General features: G+C 56.4%; 3 protein-coding genes across 6 annotated transcripts in view; 2 read left to right on the top strand and 1 right to left on the bottom strand.

Annotated features, from left to right (window-relative positions):
- ASCC1 (activating signal cointegrator 1 complex subunit 1) overlaps nt 1–2,154 on the bottom strand; it is a 33,661-nt gene extending 31,507 nt beyond the window's left edge. For 2 of the 4 annotated variants that reach the window (XM_018079950.2, XM_018079952.1), the window contains exons 1-2: nt 1,822–2,154; nt 757–878 (exon numbers count right to left, since the gene is read on the bottom strand). In XM_018079950.2, coding sequence (XP_017935439.1) covers nt 757–865 — 109 coding nt within the window. In that variant the 5' untranslated portion in view covers nt 866–878; nt 1,822–2,154. Of the gene's footprint in view, nt 1–756; nt 882–1,821 lie in introns of all 4 variants that reach the window. The other 2 variants (XM_018079951.2, XM_018079953.2) reach the window with 2 other exon arrangements.
- A 2,084-nt stretch (nt 2,155–4,238) lies between these two features.
- ANAPC16 (anaphase promoting complex subunit 16) lies at nt 4,239–9,299 on the top strand. The gene is made up of 3 exons (XM_018079970.2): nt 4,239–4,395; nt 6,730–6,804; nt 8,549–9,299. The coding sequence occupies exons 1-3, from the start codon at nt 4,254–4,256 to the stop codon at nt 8,662–8,664; spliced, it is 333 nt and encodes a 110-aa protein (XP_017935459.1). The 5' UTR covers nt 4,239–4,253; the 3' UTR covers nt 8,665–9,299.
- Nucleotides 9,300–14,220: 4,921 nt separating this feature from the next.
- DDIT4 (DNA damage inducible transcript 4) lies at nt 14,221–15,649 on the top strand. Its single transcript, XM_018079886.2, is given in 4 exon segments — nt 14,221–14,263; nt 14,266–14,300; nt 14,302–14,317; nt 14,521–15,649. Coding segments are annotated over 4 exon segments (576 nt in total). The 3' UTR covers nt 15,003–15,649.
- Nucleotides 15,650–18,907: the final 3,258 nt, after the last annotated feature.

The following is an 18,907-nucleotide window of genomic DNA, read 5'->3' as shown; positions in this document are numbered from 1 at the left end:
TTCAGAACTTTAAAGCCGCAGAAGAATACAAATAAAAGGTGAGGGTAGTTTTGGCCCAAGGGTTCCGTGAAAGCAGAGTAGAAATCCTCAGAGAAATAGAAATTCTCTGAGGGGAATGAAAGAGAATGTCAAAGCTTTGTTCAATCCTCTGAAAGGCAAGGTGAGGGCAGAAAAAGGACACAACAGACACAGCCCTTCCCGTCTGAGAAACAACACTGGAGCTTTTCTGTGCCCACAACAACTCACACACAGCTACAACAAACACACAGGTAGAAAGGTAAAATGCACCACAGCAGGAAGAATTTTCCCCCCAAAATAGGTGAAAAGCTGCATTGTAGGAGGCCAGTTTTTAAAGGCACAAACACTGCAAGGACAGAGGGTCTTTAGCAGCTTCCTCTGCTGCCATATCTCCAAATAATCACACTCCAGAAAAGAAAAGGCACTTCAGAAACCTGGGAAAAACAGATGTACAGAGCTAATTTGTTTTTCCCCTTTCCTGGAGATCTTTCACACCCAGCAAGCAAACTGACCCTCTGCAGTACAGCAGCCAAACCTACTTGGGGGTGGGGAAACTGAGATGACTCCCACTCTTCGGGCAGCAAGATCATCAGGGATCAAACAGAAGTTTTCTCCCTCTTAACACTTGACTCCACCACAGGGGCAGGTCTTTGTGCTCACAAAGACACCAGAGATGACACTCAGAGTTCCCTGGGTCCCCAGGGCTGATGTTTTCACCTCTGGAGCATCACTCCTCACCTGCACAGAAATCCTCCTCCTCCTCCCGCGGGAAGGGCTGCTCTTGGATGAGATTCTTCCGGTACACTCGCCCCCCAGTCCTCACCAGGGTGGGCCTCAGCACATCCATCCTGCTCCTCCTCCTGCTGCGAAAACAAAGACAGCTTTGCAGCTCAGGCCAAGGGAAGGTAAATTCCGCCCAGTCCCACCCCCCTGCCATGGGCAGGGACACCTTCCACCAGCCCAGGTTGCTCCAAGCCCCGTCCAACCTGGCCTTGGACACTTCCAGGGATCCAGGGCAGCCACAGCTTCTCTGGGCAACCTGTGCCAGGGCCTCCCCACCCTCACAGGGAAGGATTTCTTCCCAATAAACAATTTAAATCGCCCCTCCTTGAGTTTAAAGCTCCGCTGTGTATGCACAAGAGACTTCAGAAAGGCAAAACCTCCTCAAACCTTACAACACTCAATCAAAGAGTAATTTTATGGGAACTTCAAGCACATTCTTTGTCAGCTTGGAAAGCACAATCAGGTACAATTTAAGCAAAATTTAAGCAATATAAGATATGTAATTCTGCCTAAAACTCACTCCAACTTCAGTCCATGCTACATTTCAGTTTCTTTGGGCTTTAGCTGGCACTGAGTTACAGTTTTTACAGCACAGAACATTTAATGGTGCAAAAGCAAACAACTGGCAGTGACCTATCTTAATCTTCACTTAAAATTCTATGTTTACTTAAATGGTTAATTTAATATTAATGAAATTAATAATATAATTAATATTCATTAAATGCAATTAAATAAATGTAATTTTTTAAATTAACATCTCAGTTTGCCTTGGTTTAAAAACAGAAATCTCTGTTACTTTGAAAACAAAGTCTCCACCAAAAAATTCACCTCTGTGAATTTTTACAGAACATTTACCTGTCCACTGCAACACAACAGGAAAAAATTAAGAGCGTGCCTTTGAAGGTGCATTTATTCTAAACTAGATTTATTATACAGGGACATCAGGTTCAGAAGGTTAATGTTTTTCCCCTCAGTTCAAGCCCTACCTTCTGAAATGACTCACAACCACCCAGAACTTACACTGAAAATAAAAAACTCCCGTAGCTCAAGGGAAGAAGTGCAGAGGTGAACTGCACACAGAATAAGCCATGAAAAAGAATCGCAGTGCCGCTGGGTTTGGTTTGGGGTTTTTTTGGTTCACGGTTTTAAACACACGTCGGCGTCAGTTTCTTGACACGAGGCTTCTGAAAGCCGAGCAGCGATGGGGGGTTCGGGGGGCAGCTTTGGCGCAGGATAAGGCTCCTGAGGGCAAGTTTAGGGGCAGGATTAGGCTCCCAAGCGTACGACCAGGGACAGAAACTGGCTCCTGAAGGCACGATCCAGAGGGGCTACGGGCAGCTCCGCCACGGCCCGCACCGCGCAAACCCCCGGGGCGCCGAGAGCAGAGAAGCTCTACGCCCGAACCCCTGCGGGAACGCGGCGGGAGCAGCAGGATTCCCCTAAGCCGCCGCGCCATTTTGTCGCCCCCGCTCCCCTCCCTCCTCCCCTCCCGCGCCCCGGCGGAAGTGGCGCGCGCCCGCCCCATCATTGCACCGCGAGCGCGGCACGCGCGCCGCCCGCGCCCAGCGCCGCCCGGGCGCCCAGGAACGGAGAGGGGCCCGAGAGGGCACGGGAGCGGCGGGAAGGGGCGGACCGGGAGACGGAGGGCGCTAGGGCGAACGGGAGGAAGGCAGGGAGGCGAGGCGGCGGCGGCGCGGGCGGGGACTCCGCACTCACGGGAAGCGGCGCGGAGGGGCGGGGGGGCGGGAAGGGGGCGTGGCCTACGAGGGAGCCGGTGTGCTTTGGGGGCGTGGTCTGAAGGGGGCGTGGTCTGTGGCGAGGCGGCCCCGCCTCCCGCAAAGATGGTGGCGCGTCAGGCGCCTGAGGGCGCAGGTTCGCGTACACGCCTCGGCATCGCCCCGACCTGTTGCCTCCTCTCCCCTGTGTTCGTTTAAAATAAAACCCCCTGCAGCTACACCTATAGGCATCTGTCGGATCTGCGAGCCCCCCCGGTCGCCGTGGTTTCAACGCAAACCGTCATCTCGCCGCCCTCGCGAGCGGGGAGCCGAGGGAGGTGTTGCTGGACGGGGCGTAGCCGTGACAAAAGTTTATTTCATCCAGGCGTTTTCTTTCACCGCCCCTAAGCCCCCAGCCTCCTGTGAGCTGCTGTGTTCTGTGTGACACACAGTGAATGAAGCAGCCCTGAGTGCCCTGGAGAGAGCGTGTACAAGGAGTGCCAGGACACAGGGAATGGCTGCACACTGATGGAGGGCAGGCTTAGACTGCGGCTTTGGGATAAATTCTTCCCCTAGGAGGGTGGGGAGGCCCTGGCACAGGGTGCCCAGAGAAGCTGTGACTGCCCCATCCCTGGAAGTGTTCAAGGCCAGGTTGGACGGGGCTTGGAGCAACCTGGGATAGTGGGAGGTGCCCATGGTTGGAACTGGATGGCCTGATGGCCTTTAAGGTCCCTTCCAACCCCATACTATTCCAGGATTCCATGATTAACTGTGACAGAACACAAGTCCTAGTTGTGACAGCCTCTTAAAACCCCATTTTCTCCACAAAATCCTTGCGTGCTTTCCAAAGGCACTGGCTGTGTACCCTCCAGTGCCTGAAGAAATGTACTAAATAAGATAACAGAAATGAATTAAATGGGCATGATAATGGGGAGGTCCTTATAAGTGTTTGGGGGAGCAGCAAGTGCTGTCACTCATAAGTGCCAAGTGACACCTATTATACTATCAGAGAGGTACATGGTGAGTTTTAAGAACTCTGTCATGACAAACATACACCCAGTACCTCTTAAATTGAAACAAGGATGAGAGAAAGGTGTGCAAGAGGCGACTGGCCTTGTGCTGCACAGGCAATTGGATCTTCAGCCATTGCCAGTTTAGGTCAAATACAGTTTTTAAAGGCAGAAGCACATCTGGAATGATGCAGAAAGCAGCTGCTGCAAGTTAAGCACAGTGTGGCTTCGTGCAGGATGCAGCCCTGGAACTGGCAGTCCTGCAGCCTTCCAGGTTTTATGAGGCAGCAGGACTTTTTCTGTGGTTGTGCTCCTGGAAACAAGGAAAAAAAAAAAAGGAAAAAAAAAAGCCTTTTTATGACCCTGGGGAGTAGGACAAGGGCCAGGGCAGCTAAAGGCCAATGAATTCAGGTTATTTTCGTGCATCATCTGGATGATCATCTGGATGAGTTCCCAGGGTCCCTTGTCTGAGGGGTCGGAGCGGGGGTTACCCACAGTTTTGGGGTCTCTCTGTGCCCATCCCCACAGGCAGTGGGGTGCATGCAGCTCTCCCACCCACACAGGGCAGCCTTGAAGCTCTGAGGCAGCGGAGGCGGCATCTTCCTGCCCCTCACCACCCTCATCCGACCTCAGAGCCGCTGGCTCTGCGCCCTGGGAAACTCCGGGACGCGGCGTCTCTAACTCGGCTCTGCTGCCTCTTTGTTCTTCCAGGCTGGGTCGGGGTGAGATGGCAGCCTCCTCCTCCTCCTCTTCGGCTGGCGGGGTCAGCGGCAGCTCCGTGACAGGGTCGGGGTTCAGCGTTTCGGACCTGGCACCGCCCCGGAAAGCCCTCTTCACTTACCCCAAAGGAGCTGGGGAGATGCTGGAAGGTGATTGCTCCTGCCCTTCTCCTCCTCCAGCTTGTTGAGCTTGGCACCCTGCTGCCTTTTTGGACTTCAGCTGGCAAAAGCTGAAGGGAGAAAGGAAGCACCAGGGTCCCGAGCAGCCCCGCCTTTCCCACCAGTTGTTCGTGAGGAAATGATTTTTCTGGCAGTCACCTGGTTTTTAGCTCCATGACAACACTTCAGACAGGAGGGGATCTACTGAAAGGGAACATGACGGTGTTAATTGCTCATTGTTAGCTAATCCTTTGATGTCAGGCAGGGATTACTGGGAGGATAGCTGAGGCAGGAGTATTTTTCTTGGTTTGGGTTGGATTTGACTGGGCTAGTACAGGAGGCAGCTTGTATCCCTGCCAGCTTGTGTCTGGGTGCCTGAGCCCTTCCCTCCGTCGGGATTGTGGAAGGAGGAGCTGGGCATGCCACAGCTGCTCTGGGTGAGGGAGGAAGGGCAGGTTCTCCAGATGACAGGGTTAAACCAGGGTCTGTCTGTCTGTCTGTTCCCCTTGAACTTCCCATGTCACCATGGAGCACTTGTCTGTGTGAACCTGAAATCCAGTGGGATGGCTGGGACTGAGCCCGGGGTGTCCCCGTGGCAGTGCAGGGCAGCTGGGAGCTGATGGCTGTGCTGTTGAAGGGCTGTTTTTATTACACATTAGAGCCCATATGCCAGGCTATTGAAGTAATTATGACTAAAGGCTTGCTCATAGAACTTAACGAGCCCTCAAAACAAATTAAAGTAATGAAGCACTTCATGTTACCAAATAGACAGGCAGCTGTTCCTCCCGAGAGCCACTCGGCAGGACAGACAGGGAGTCAGAGGAGAGAACAGAACTGTCAGGCTGGAAAAAGCCTCCAACATCATGGAGTTCAACTTGTGCCTGATCACCACCTTACAACTAGACTGGAGCACTGAGTGCCATGTCCAGTCATTCCTTGGACACCTCCAGGGCTGGGGACTCCACCACCCCCCTGGGCAGCCCCTGCCAAGGCCTGACCATCCTTTCCAGCAAGGAATTCCTCCTCCTGGCCAACCTGAGCCTCCCCTGGCAACAGCCTGGAGGCCCGTTCCTCTCCCCTGTCCTTGTGTTCCCTGCAGCAGAGCCCGACCCCCCGGCTACCCCCTCCTGCAGGGACTTGCAGAGCCAGAAGGTCCCCCCTGAGCCTCCTTTTCTCCAGGCTGAGCCCCCCCAGCTCCCTCAGCCCCTCCTGCTGCTCCAGCCCCTTCCCAGCTCCGTTCCCTTCCCTGCACACGCTCCAGCCCCTCCGGGTCTCTCCTGTTGAGGGCCCAGAGCTGGGCCCAGCCCTCGAGGGACCTGAGCTGTGCCCAGCACCGGGGAACAATCCCTGCCCTGGTCCTGCTCCCTGGAAAGGGAAGGATATGTTTTGGGCAGCACCAACACAGCATTTCAGCTCTTGCAAGAAGTGCTCTGAGCACAGCAAATCTCCAGCTCTTCCCTGTGGTTCAGCTTTGGATTAGATTTTTCCAGAGTTTTGCTCTACCCTTAGTCTTTGAAATTGCTTCTCTCCATGTCATTATGGCACAGGGCTTTTAATTGATTGTGCTTTGGGCTGACCTCTTTACCAGGAACACAGCAGTTCATCTGCTCTGGGTGGCAGCAACAACCAAACACTGTCCCTGTTTCAGGAAGCTTTAGGTTTGCTTTTTAATTTCTGACCCAAAAGGTGATACACCCATTCTTTCGTCAGGCAGGTCCAGTGGGGGAGCTGCATACCAGTTTCCTCTTCAAAAATCCCCACTGACTGACTGATTTCTGTTGTTACTTTAACTATCTCACTTGTTTTTAAATAGACCTTTAGGTATTTTGGGTTTTTTTAGAAGGAAGCAGTATAAACTGTGTCAGTACTTGGCACACAATTAGCTGTGTTTTTCCAGATTGCTTTATTTCTGAGTCACTTGTGTGATAAATTACTGACTTGGATGGCAAGATACACATTATTTGAAATTCTTTAAGCAGGGTTATGGTCTGAGCCTGTGAGAGATCCTAAAGCATTCTAAGGACACAAGCGTCTGAGCCCTGAGGGAATCCAAGACTGCCATGACATTACCTGGCTTCTCCTTAGCTTACCTTCTATTTAAAAGTGGACTAAAATTGCTTGTCAGAGGGGATGTAGCAGAATTCCAGCCGGGATGTCCCCCAGGTGGCACCAGGAACCAGGCAGAGCCCTGTGCAGGGTCTCAGGGGCTGGCGAGGCAGGGGGGAAACCCACACCTCCAACGTGAGAATAGAAGGTCGGCAGCACTCAGTGAACGCCGCTCAGCCTTAACTCTGGGGTTCAGCCACCTCTTCTTCCTGCTTACAGATGGCTCCGAGAGATTCCTCTGCGAGTCTGTCTTCAGCTTCCAGGTGGCGTCGACACTGAAGCAGGTGAAGCACGGTAAGCACCGTCTGCTGCGGCGGGAAGGGGGCAGGGGAGAAGCCTGACCTGCTCTCGGGTGCCAACCACAAAAAAGCGCCACGAACGCTAAGTCAGGCCACCCCCCGAGTCCTTTTGCAAGCCCTGTGCAAAGCGCCGGGAGCCCACAGAGCCTGGGTGGGAACAGGCCACAGAGCCTGGCTGGGAACAGGCCGTGCCTCCCGAGGCTTGTTTGTCCATGGCCGCGCTGCCTGCGCCGAGGTGAGGCCGGAGGAGGAGGTTATGGGCAGGAAACGCCCACGCTCTGATCTCCCAGCCCGGCACTGACTGTCTCTCTGGCCTGGGGCAAAGAGACGCTCCATTCCACCTTTGTTTCTCAGCTGAGCCCTCCTGGCACCGGCAGGGTCAAGCGAGGTTCCCAGAGGTGCTCAGGAGGTGCCTGGCGTGGCGTGGCGTGGTGTGACAGGGCTGACTCCACTCCCTGCCTCCCCAGGGAAGAGCCTTACGTCTTCTTTGAACCTCTGTTTCCCTCCTGGGCCCTTCGCCCTGTAACCAAAGGATGGGCTTGACTGCACCCAGCTTCGGTTCTCAGAGCAGAGCTCAGCACCAGATCCTGCCTGCTGCTGCAGGGTCACATCCTTTCTGTCCCCACCTCTTGTCAGCTCAAATGGTACTTCCACCTGTTGTCTCAGACTGTGGAGGTTTCCTGTCCTCCTCCGGCTGTCAGGAGGTGGTCTGAGGGCGTGCAGCAGCTTGCAAGGCCGTGATCCTCTCTTTATGAACCAAAAAGCCAAGCTGAACTTCTGAGCCCTCGTTTCCACAGCTCTGTTGTGGCTGTAGCTACCGGGGGCTGCTGCACGGCCTGGCACCCCGACAAAGGCCAGACTTGGAAACTGGTTTGCAGAGCACCTCCCTGTTTTCTCTTTGTGAGAAAGGTGTAGGGCTTAAAGGAAAAGATCAAGGTCATCATTTTTTGGCTTGTTTGTTTGACAGTTCCCAAAAGCACTCTGTTGCAGGAGGTGGAGTGAGAAGAGTCCCTCTCCAAAGCACCCAGTGCTGCAGTCAGCATAAATCATGCACAGTTTATGTTACACCTCTCTCTAGTCCTGGGCCGTCTCTCTAAGAGGCTGCAGTGAGTTTACAGCACCCTGTTACACTTCCAGCAGAGCCAGGAGAAGAGATAATTCCCGTCTCTGCACCACTGCAGATAACTTAGCTGAAAATGGAGCCCATGTACCCAGCACACAAATCAGTTATAGATAAACCTAAGAGGAACGTGTTGTCTTGGGGATCCCCAGGGACAGACCTTCATCTCGTTAGCAGGCTCTGATTGCAGAGCCTTTCTGCCACACTCATCCAGGTCCTCCTCCAAGGACCTTCATTAAAGCCAGGAGTTCTTTGTGCTGCACCCAGCTCTCCCGTGGGCTGACCAAGCCCTCTGAACTTCTCTGTTCTTCTGCACTATAAATATTTATGCTAAAGAAATGAGCTCCATCCTGTTTTCACCCCTGTACACTAATGGGCCTTGTGTTTCCCTGTTAGGACTTGAATGTACACGGCACGGGCAGGGATGGGTAAATACACACCGGGGCAGAAAAGCCTGTCCCTGCTTTCTCCTCGCCGTTTGCACAGGGTGGGTTTGGATTCAAAGGGGCTCGGTGGGTTTTATTCCACCCTGCTCCCCACTGACAGCTGGGAATTTGCATCTAATTGAAAGGTGTAATTGCGCTGCCATTGCAAACCACAGTTACCTTTGAACTCGCAGATCAACAAGTGGCAAGGATGGAAAAACTAGCTGGTCTGGTGGAGGAGCTGGAGGCAGATGAGTGGCGGTACAAGCCAATAGAGCAGCTCCTGGGATTCACTCCTTCCTCGGGCTGAGCGTGTCTGGATCGCTGCTGTCAGGGAGCAGAAGAAAAGCATTCCCTGGCCTGGCTTCCAAACCCCCCCGTTCATCAGATGCTGACAGCTGCATCGGCACGGCGGGGCTTCGCGTCTTGCTGGGAGCGGGGATCCCCCGTAAAGCTGCCAATAAACAGAAATGACTGGATTCTGTAAGTCCTCACTCTGACAGGCTGGCAGGGCTCAGTCTCTGTAACTTAGAAGGCAGGATCAGCTGTGCAGCTCTCGGAGAGTCACTGTATTATTGACAGAGGAGGGCACACTGACAGTGTGGCTGCGGGGAGGGCGACCCAGTAACTCGGCCTGGCCCTGCGCTGGCGCGCGGCCGAAGCACTGGGTGACTGGGGAAACCCCTGTCTGTGCTCTGCAGCAAATGACACCCTGCCAAAAACACTCCTCAGCCCCAGCCCTTGTTCTGGGGGGAGGACATGGCAGGAACTGGCCCAGGTCGGGTGAGGGGCCAGGCAGTGCCTCGGAAGCTGTTCCCTCTCCATCACCATTTCTCTAGTAGCGCTGTAAGGAAGGACACTGCTCTTTCTTTAATACTCTGAAACTTTTTCCTCTTCGTTTGTATTAAATTTCTCTGTGACAATAAAATAATTCTCTCTTCAAAACAGTTTATCTGATGGGGGAGGGTCTGATGAGGGAAACAGTCAGCTGTTCAGGAGGTAGGCGAGGTTTAGTGAAGCTCGGAGGCAGCTCGGCTGTCGTGATGGTCAAGTGAAGTTCAGTTTGGGAGGAACTCACGCTCAAAAGTGGATTGATTTAAATCGGATTTTAATCTTGGTTTAGCTCTGCCAGCGGCAGAAACCCCTTATTTAAATCCATCCATTTTAATCATCTTGTTTTTCGGTTGTACTTCACTTCTGTTCCTGGAGGGAACTGAATTTCCATGTTCTGGCATAACCATTTCAACATGATTTTCCATGGATGAGAGCCTTCACCCCACGGCTCTGCTGGCCAGCAGGGGGTAGGAGCAGCACCGTATGCAAGCAATTATATGATTTACTGCTCCAGATGCCTAAGTCTTCCATTTTCAACATCTTATTTACTAGATGATTGTATTTTTTACTCACTATTTCAGTCCAGCCACATCTGGATTGAAACAGATTAATTGGAAACTCTCCCCATTTTAGCTGGATCACCAGCAGTGAGCCAAAGCTAAGGGGGGAAAGTACACAGCCACCTTCTGTGTTTGTTGCTGTTAATAAATCAGTTCCAGTATCAGAGATTTGGGTGATCCAGAGCCCCACACTGCTGGTGAAGCCCGAACTCCAGCTCCGTGGAAATTCACGGCGAGGTTCCTGGAGCGGGGTAGGGGCGTTCCCACGTAAGGCTGCGGCTTAGCTGAGACGTGTCCCGGCCCCGGCCCCAGCCCGGAAAACCTCCTCCCCAGCCTTGGAGGGCTGCCAGCCCCTGCTCTGCAGGGGCCTCCTGCACAGTCAGCGGGTCCGTGGCCAGGATCGCTTTAAACGTGACGGCAGGCGGGATCAAAACTCCATCCCAGATGGGCTCACTTGGGAAAGAAAGGAGGGTTTCAATCATCAGCTTTTTTGTTTGGTATTATCTATTTTTAATCCTGCTTACTCCAGCCACCTAAATGTACCTTGGCCAAACCTGCCAAAAATACCCGCCCCGCATCACCGTGGGGTTTGGGAACGGAACAGCAGATCCCCAAACCCCCCACTTGCTGAACCCGGCGTAATCAGACCCAGAAAGAGCCTTTCCTTTCTACTGCTCGACTTGGGAAACTTTTCCACTCCGCCAGCCCTCTGGGAACGCTGGGGGCTCGGTGCCTGCGGCGCTGCCCACGGGATGCAGCGCCCAGGCAGTGCCCAGACCTCCCTGTACACATCCAAAACACGGCGGGGCTGAGATTTATCCCCCTCGCCCTCCTCCCGTTCCTTGTTTTCCAGCCGCTCTTTGTGCTGGGACAGAGCAGGAGCAGGGAACGTCCCCGGCTCCGTGCTGTACATGGTGTGTTTGTATGTGTGCCCAGCACCAAAATAGACACATGTGTGAGAGCTATTGAGAGGAAGTGAAAAGTTCACCCTGTACAGTACTACGAATGCACAAACATGTTGTTGGCCGTTCCCTCCTCCCGCTCAGTAAACACTTTATGTAAGGCAGGGAGAGCTGGAGGCATCGCACTGGCAAACCCCCTCTGCTCTCCCCCTCCTCCAAACCCAGCTTTTCCCTGGCAGCTGGAAACTCCCCAGCCTATTTCCTGCTTTGCAGATCAGTGGGGCAGCGCCGGCGGTAAATATCCCTCCTTGAGGCTTGGGAGCCCGGTTGCCCCCTCACCCCGGGGCTCTCGGGGGCTGTTCGGAGGCCGCAGCTGAGCACGGAGCGGAGGGGAGGGAGGGAACCCGTCAGCTGCCAGAAAAAGTTGATGCAGGGGAGGGGAGGGAGAATAAAAAAAAAATAGCCGAACAAAGAGCCTCGTTCAGGGCTGCTGGTTGGTTTTCCTGTGGGTGCTCGAGGCAGAACGTTATGTACCGGCCCCGCTCACACCTCCCCTCCCCGGCTCCTCGCACTGCTGGCCACGGCCCCAGCGCCGGCCACGGCGCCAAGGCACGCGCTCGCCCTGCTGCCCGGGCAAGGAGCCCGCCCGGGAAGGCCCCTCCAGCATCCAGGGTGCAGCAGAGTGGGGCAGCAGCCCCGGAACACCATCTCCCATCTTCTGCCCCAGAAGCACCCAAGGGGAGATGAGTTTCAGAGCCCCCCCCTCCCGCAAATCTGCGGTGCCAACTCGGCATCTCAGCTGCCAAAAACCTGTCCACCGCCCTCCTGGATGCACGTTCCTTGTTCCTCTCCGCCCGGCTCCTGCAGCTGCTTGTCCCGGGGGCGAGAGACGGGCCCGGGAGGTTCGGCTGTGGCAGGGACCTGCCCGGCCGGCGGCACGCCGGGACCTGCCGCCCGTCCCACGCAGCCACAGCTCACCTGTCAGACCTGGCCACGGGCACAGAGGATGCACAGGGTCACCCCTCGTGTGCCCGCCACCCCCTGCCACAGTCGGGGACCCTGCGAGCGAGGACAGGGCCAGAGAGGGTGCAAAGGACACCCACCCAGCAGGCACTGAGGGGACACCCCAAAAACGGCAGCCTCAGCCCCTCTGTTACACTCCCCACGGGAATGCTTGGACACGGAGGATCACAGTGGCCTCTGCGCCAGCCCCGAGGGACAAAATAATGTGCAAATCTACCTAAAAGCAGCTTTTTGGGCCACGGAGCTGCTGGGAACAAACAACTACACAGCAGGTAGCGGCAGCACCTTGTGGGGCAGGAGTTCACCCCCCACCACACATGGGGCACGGTTTGTACCCGACGTGCACCGAGGCACTCGCTGAGCCCCTCCATACATCTCCTCCCTTCCTCCTCCTCCTCCTCTCCAGCCCCCTCCCCCTGCGGCCCTGCAAAAGCGCTGAGCTCAGCACATCCCGGGCAGGGGCCCAGCCCAGGACCCTCCCCAGTGCCAGCCGCTCCCCCCAGCTCCTGCTTAACCCTTTGCAAAGCCAGCCAGGCTGGAACTCGGAGCGATCCAGCAAATCTCAGCACGGAAGGGCATCCCACAAGGCACAGCCGCCTGGGAACAGCCTGTCCAGAAAGTTTGGATCCCTCTCTGTTCTCCCAGAAAGGCCAGCAGGTCAGGGGGAAGACACTCTGCTCCTCCACAAAAACCGCGCTGGGTTCGTGCCAGCAGCAGGACCTGGGGAGGGGAAGCTCAGGGATTAGCTACACTGTAGCTAACTAAACTTCGCTTTCCAGCCCAAAACCATTCCTCGAGGCTCGGCTGCGGTGGAGCAGCCTGGATCTCAGCCTCTTTTGGGGAGGAGAAGGAGCTGCCAGCCCCACATCCTGCTCCCTTCCCAGCCGAAGTGCATGGATTTATGTTGGCATTATTTGACTGCAGGGATTCAAAATTACATTTCCCTTTAAAACTTGCCATCACACCAGAGCTGCCTGCTCCCCTGCCTACCAGGAGATGCTATGGCAAAGAAAGAAAAATATTTATGCTTGGCTCCAGAATTCCAGCTTATTTTTAGCAAGGCGTCTTCCCTCTGGTCCTTTACCTCTTTTTTGTTTATTTGCCGTTTCCCCCCTGTTTTGACCCCAAAACCAGCAGCTCCTCATCTATTTTCAGCCTCACCCAGCCAACATTTGTACCGACTTAGTGGTTGTGGGGACAAATAAACCCACGAGGTACATTTTGTGAAAAACAGGATCCTAAGCACCATCCAGCCGTTTCTGAGCGTGAGCGTGCAAATATCTGGGTGTATTTCTAACAGCTGGGGCTGGGGGTTGCTCATCTTCTATTCCAAAAAGCCGAGCAGTGGCTCTGCAAGCTGCAGGCGGGAGCCTGGACTTGTTCCCAGCTGCCCACACAGCCCCTCTGCTCCCTGGGATGCTCCCCACTCCCCCCGCTTGGGCTCCCACTCCCAAAAGGGCGATGGATTCAAGCTTTGAGCCCTAAAAAGCAGCCCAGACCCCCCAGCACCCGCTGCCCCGCACTCTTTGGGCGGGGGTCACCACAGAGGGGGTCCTGTCCCCCTCGCCGCCGGGCACTTTCTGCTCCGCACGGTGTTTACTGCCGGGCTGTTATCAATCTCGGCTCGGGAAGGACGGGACCCAAGATAGGTCCTGGGGTGACTGCAGAGTGTGCTCAGCCCCTCCGATAAAGCCGCGGGCAGCGCAGCGGGAGGACAAACAAAGCCCTTTATCGCCAGTTCGGCTGCCTGAGCTCCTCGGGATCTGGCTTTGGGAAGGTCACGTACGCGGGGACTGGCACGCACGGACCGGGGTGGGGGGACACACTCGCAGGGTGGGGGGCTTGCAGGACGGCGGGGTCTCGTCCCGGTTTTAGGAGCCACGAGGGAAGGAAGATGAGGATTCCCCCCAGCCCGGCACTGAGCAAAAGCCCATCCCAGCCCGGCCATGCCCTGCCCTCGCCCCCCTCGATCTTCAACCCTGTCTCATTCCAGCATCCCTTATTCCCTTAAAAAACCAGGACAACGCCAGCTAATGGGACACCGGGATCACTCCCGCTTCAGGGCAGGGGGGCTCAGCCCCATCCCATGCCGGGGCAGCAGGATCCGCCCGCGCCGGTGGCACCACGCAACCACCACCTGGAAAACTCAGGGAAACTGAGTCTGGGCGCTGAGGGGGTGCCCGGGGGCGGTGCCCGGCCCTGGGGGTGCGGGGCACGGGGGGGCCCCGCGGACCCGCCCGACCCCTGATGCAACCGCGGGTCCCGTTGCGGCGCCCGGGGCCGCCCGGGAGGGGGCGTGGCCTGGCACGGAGGGGCGCGGTCGGGGCGGGGGCGTGGCCGAGGGGAGAGGGGGCGTGGCCTCCCGCTGTCACCGGGCAGGAGAGACGCGGCGGACGTGCCCCGCGCTCCAATTGGCGGGCGCGGGGCGGGGGGCGGGGACCACTCGCACCGCCCCTATATAAATGGGCGGGCGCGGACGGGCGGCAGAGCGGCGGCAGAGCCGGGACGGGGTCGTGGCGTCTGTGTCCAAATCCAGAGCCGTATCCAATGCCTGGGCTGTGGGAGCGGCTGGCGGGCGGCGAGCGGGGCCGCTGGAGACCTCCGACTGCGAGTCGCTGGGCAGCGCCCTCTGGCTCGGAGGGAGGTGAGTGTGAGCTCCCTTCCCTGGGGTTTCTCCCGAGGAACGGGGGGGGGGGATCACTGAGTGGCCCTAAAGGGGGGTGGCGGTGCCTGTCCGGACCCTGTTACGCCCCAAGCCTGATCGGTGTTCCCACACCCCGCTGTTCCATCCCGAGCCCCCCGAGGTCGGCGTTGCCCCGGGCTGACCTGCCTCCGTGCCTCCCGCAGATGCCGAGTACGCCGACGGGGTGTCGCTGCCGGACCTGGACCTGGAGCTGCTGCACGACCCCGAGGACGAGCTGCTGTGCTCTAACCTGATGGACGTGGTGCAGGCCACGCTGGGCCGGGCCCCGCTGGGCTCCAAGCGCTGTTCCCGGCTCCTGATGCCGGCGCAGCTCCTGGCGCAGGTGCGGGCGGAGCTGCAGCGCCTGGCGCGCAGCGAACCCTGCGGGCTGCGCGGGGCCCTCCTCGACCTGTGCGTGGAGCACGGCAAGGCCTGCCACGACGTGGGGCACATCGCCGTGGACCCCGCCGTGGTGCCCACCTTCCAGCTCACCCTGGTGCTCCGGCTGGACTCCCGCCTCTGGCCCAAGATCCAGGGACTCTTCGCCTCGGGGCCGGCCTTCGCGCCGCTGAAGCTGAGCACGGGCTTCAGGGTGATCAAGAAGAAGCTGTACAGCTCCGAGCAGCTGCTCATCGAGGAGTGCTGAGGGGCCGGGCCCGCTTCCCGAGTGCTTTGGAAGAGCCGGTCGGAGCGTGGCGGCGGCTCGGGGCAGCCGCTGTAGTTTAGGTTAGGCTGGAGTAGGGCTGTAGGTGGAAGTAGTTTGGGCAGGTGGAGGTCCCCGTGGGGGCCCTGCCTATGCCGGGACATCCCTGACGTGGAGCGGACCGGGACCCAGGCGGAGGTCGCTTCGCGCTGTCGATGATTGTGGGATGATCCCGGGACGCTCCCGGAGGCGGCAGCGGGGCTGCTGGGGGGGCGGCCGGTCTCCTGATGGCTGATCAATCATGGGGCTCTTCTTTTGTAACCAGGATTGTAATCAATGGGGCTTCAGGGGCGGGGGGGAGTGAGTGATGGCTGAGCCGTGGTCTGGATCAAAGACAAACCCCTCCTTCGGCAGCCGGGCGGGAGGGGGCTCTGGAATTGCGCCGTGTCTTTGATCACGAGAGTGGTGGGAGAGGGGCACGTGAGGTGCCGCGGGGCCGGAGGGCAGGACCCCTGGCCCCGACACTGTGTGGCGCTTCATTGGTTACAGTTTACACTCATACACTTGATGTTCAAGTGCGACAATTCCTATGCAAATCGTGTCGGGTGGTTTTTTACTTTTCTAATAAAAGTTGTCTTGATTGATAACCCGCCATCTCCCTGTTGTCAGTCTGGTCCGGGGAGGGGATGATGCAACCACTGCTCTGAAATCCCCGCTGGCACCCTCGGGAAGGCTTTCCCTGGCAGGGCAGCCCCTGTGGTGGGAGCTGGAGGTTTTGGGAATGGTGGGGAATCCCGGTGCGCCCACTCCTAATTGCAGCCATGGGGCTGTGACTCAGGGGGCTGAGTCAGGGCCCTGAGCCAGCCCAGTGCCTGCTCATGCCTGGGGAGGAGCACCCCAGCATCCCAGCCAGGAGCTGCTGCTCCTCCCCGGGACCTATGGGGGGAAATCTGGGCCGAAAACCAGGAGAACTGGCTAAAATTGTGGGTGAGGGAGGCTGGGGAGGGTCACACCTGCCAGGAGTGAGCATACCCCAACCCCAACCCACTGCCAAGCTGAGACCAATTACACAAACCTGCAATTAGAGGCCTCGGGGGGGGGGAAAAGGCTTTCACTTAAGGGTGATTAAGTCACTTGGCAAACGAGGAGCCCTCCCCTAGGAAGGTGTGGGGGGGATAGAACCAGCCTGAAACACCATTTCCATTTACATACTAGTTTGTTCTGGCTCAGGATTGAGTTGTTGGATTGTTTTGTTTTGTTTTGTTTTATCCCCCTGTGGACAAACAGTGACTTTTCACGGAAAAAAACTCGAGTTTGACACGGACAACCCCCAACTGGAGCGTTTCTCTCTGGTGTAAATACCACCTAGGAGCAGTCAGGGTGGCACAGCTGGAAACAGACCTTTGCACACCCACACTGTGCAAAGGGGGGGCTTTGGAACATTTCTCAAAGGGTCACGTGCCAGAGCATCCCCCCCTCACATGAGGGGCATCCCCCTGCCGGGGTCAGGCAGCGTCCCGTGGGATCATCCAGCACAAATCCATCCCCGGGGGGGTGGAAAAGGAACTCCAAACCCCAAGTTTTTTTGGCAAAACCGTGAGAGGAGCAGGTTTTGGCACTGCCAGCACAGTGTGTTGCTCCCAAGATGATTTATGGCGCGGTGACCGGGCGGTGCAGTCATCCCCTGCTGAGGCACATTGAGACTCGGAGTGATAAATATAGCCCATAAATACATGTATTTTTAAATATCAAGCTCCTAAGCACATGGAGGGGGGTGGCCCTGTGCCTCCTGTGCTTCCAGCAGCAGCGTGACCCCCACTTGTCCCCTACCAGCCACTCCAAGGGAAGACAGGGGACTCCACAGCTTGTTTTTTAAAATTATCATGCCAAGAAAACAGTAAAATCCACCAAAACTCCCCAAAGTGAACACAGAGCAATGGGACAGCCTCTTTGCTGGGGGGTGCCCAGCAAAACCCTCTGTTCAGAAAACACTCTGTGGTCTCAGCCCCAGCTGTGAAGGTGAAGCTTTGCTCTTATTTATAGCAAAACGGCCTTTCCATGGGAAATTTGGGGGCGTAGCAAGGTCCCTGGGGTTGGCAGCTCTCTGCAAGGTGCCAGGAGCTTCCAGCCAGGCTGGATTAAGCGTCTCCCATGGCAGGGGGGTAGGCAAAGGGATATTTTGGGACCGAGGAGGCATCAACAGAGCTATTTGTGGCACCAACATCAGCCTGGGGATCCCAGGTGCCAGCACAGCGGTGGGAGAAGGGAGATTTTGGGGACACAAGCAGCAGTAACGCAAATGAGGATTTAAATCCCACAGTAACGCTAAACCCTCATGTTTTGCTACCAGAAATGACAGTGAGAAGTGGAGTTTGCTCCCTACCTGCCTGCCAGAGGACACTGCTCCCAGAGTACCTGCCTTTGCTGCCTCCTGGTCTTCGGCAGCTGCTCCAATTAAAAGCTTGGGCTAATGAGCTGATGGGCAGCCCAAATCACCTGCAGGTGAGCAGAGACCAACACACACTGAAATTCAGAGCGTCTCCCCTTGCTCTGGACCCAAAATGTAGCAAAACCACCCCAAAAACCGGGCCATGAACGTGCCTGGTTGCAGCCCTGCCAGACTCCCCAGGGGCTGACTCACCACTGCTGGGAATGTGGCACTGAGGGGAAACAGAAGGGACATGACCCTTGGCCTCTGAGAGAAGGGGAAAAAAAGGGAAAAGGGGGAAGTTCCCATCCCAAAACCTCCAGCCCTTGGAGGATGGGGATGCCGTGGGGTCCAGCCTTGAGCTGCCCCAGGGAGGGGGGATGTGGGGAAAAGAGACCCATTTGGGAGCACAGATCCCAAATCCAACTGCAGTTTCCAAGTTGCTGCTGTCAGGATGCACGTCCAACCCAGCCTTTCCAGCCAGGACAAAAGCAGCCCAAGCCTTCCTGCCCACCCTGATGGGGACCACATCCAAAGGGCACCTTCAAATGCTGGGATGGTGCTGCCAGGCCAGTGGCATCCTGGGATGAGAATAAAGCATTCCCCAAAGGAGCGTGGGCAGAGGATGCAGGGGGCTGGCTAATGGGAGGGCAGGAAGGTGAGGTGCCCTCCTGGGAACATCCCAGTGGAACCAGTCTGATGCAAAGATGTCCTGCTGGGCACTTGCTGTCACCTTGCCAGGACCCACAGGGGCACCACCTCTTCTCCATCCCTCTCCCATCCCAGGGAAGGGGAAGCCCCCTCAGCACAGGGGTTTCCCGGGATGGCAATGACCCCAAATTCCATCCACTGCCTGCCTGTGTGAATACAGCGAGGAGCTGGAGCAAGGATGTGCAGGACACCAACACAGCCAGAGCCTTTCACATTATAAACATTTATTTATAGATGTACAATTGTATAATTAATTCTAAATCGAGAGATACAGCCTCTGTGAGCATCCACTGGGATCGACCCCTTCTCGCTCCCTATGATCCGTGGGTATCTACTGGAAGAAAGAACGATCCAAAGGTTTTGGCGGGCAGGCTCCGGGCAGGGAATGCCGTCGGGCATTTCCATTCAACCCCGTCCCCATCATCCCTGTGCCTCCATCAAGTGCCATTTCCAAATGCTGAACTTCCACCCACTTCCTTCTGAAGGTGGAAGAGTCATTTAAAAAAAAATAAAAATAAAAGGATTAAGATCAAAACCCCCTTAAAATCAGGTCCAAGCCACGGTTGGCTGTGGGGTAACAGGGCTTGTGGCCAGTGGGAGGGTGAGATTTCACAAAATAAAATAACAGCTGAAGACAGAGCGAGTGGCTTCCTACGGACAACGGGATAAAACCACCCCTGCCAGCCCACCCGGGAGCCGCCGAGCTTCTGATCCACTCCCCGAGCGTGCCAGGGGGACAGTTCTCACTGGAAATGTCTTTAGACACAGA

The sequence above is a fragment of the Manacus vitellinus genome, unplaced genomic scaffold, assembly GCF_001715985.3.
Source record: "Manacus vitellinus isolate BGI_N305 unplaced genomic scaffold, ASM171598v3 scaffold_48_pilon, whole genome shotgun sequence".
Classification (NCBI taxonomy): domain Eukaryota; kingdom Metazoa; phylum Chordata; class Aves; order Passeriformes; family Pipridae; genus Manacus; species Manacus vitellinus.
Note: the sequence above shows the minus strand (reverse complement) of the source record. Positions and strands in the feature narration are given on the sequence as shown.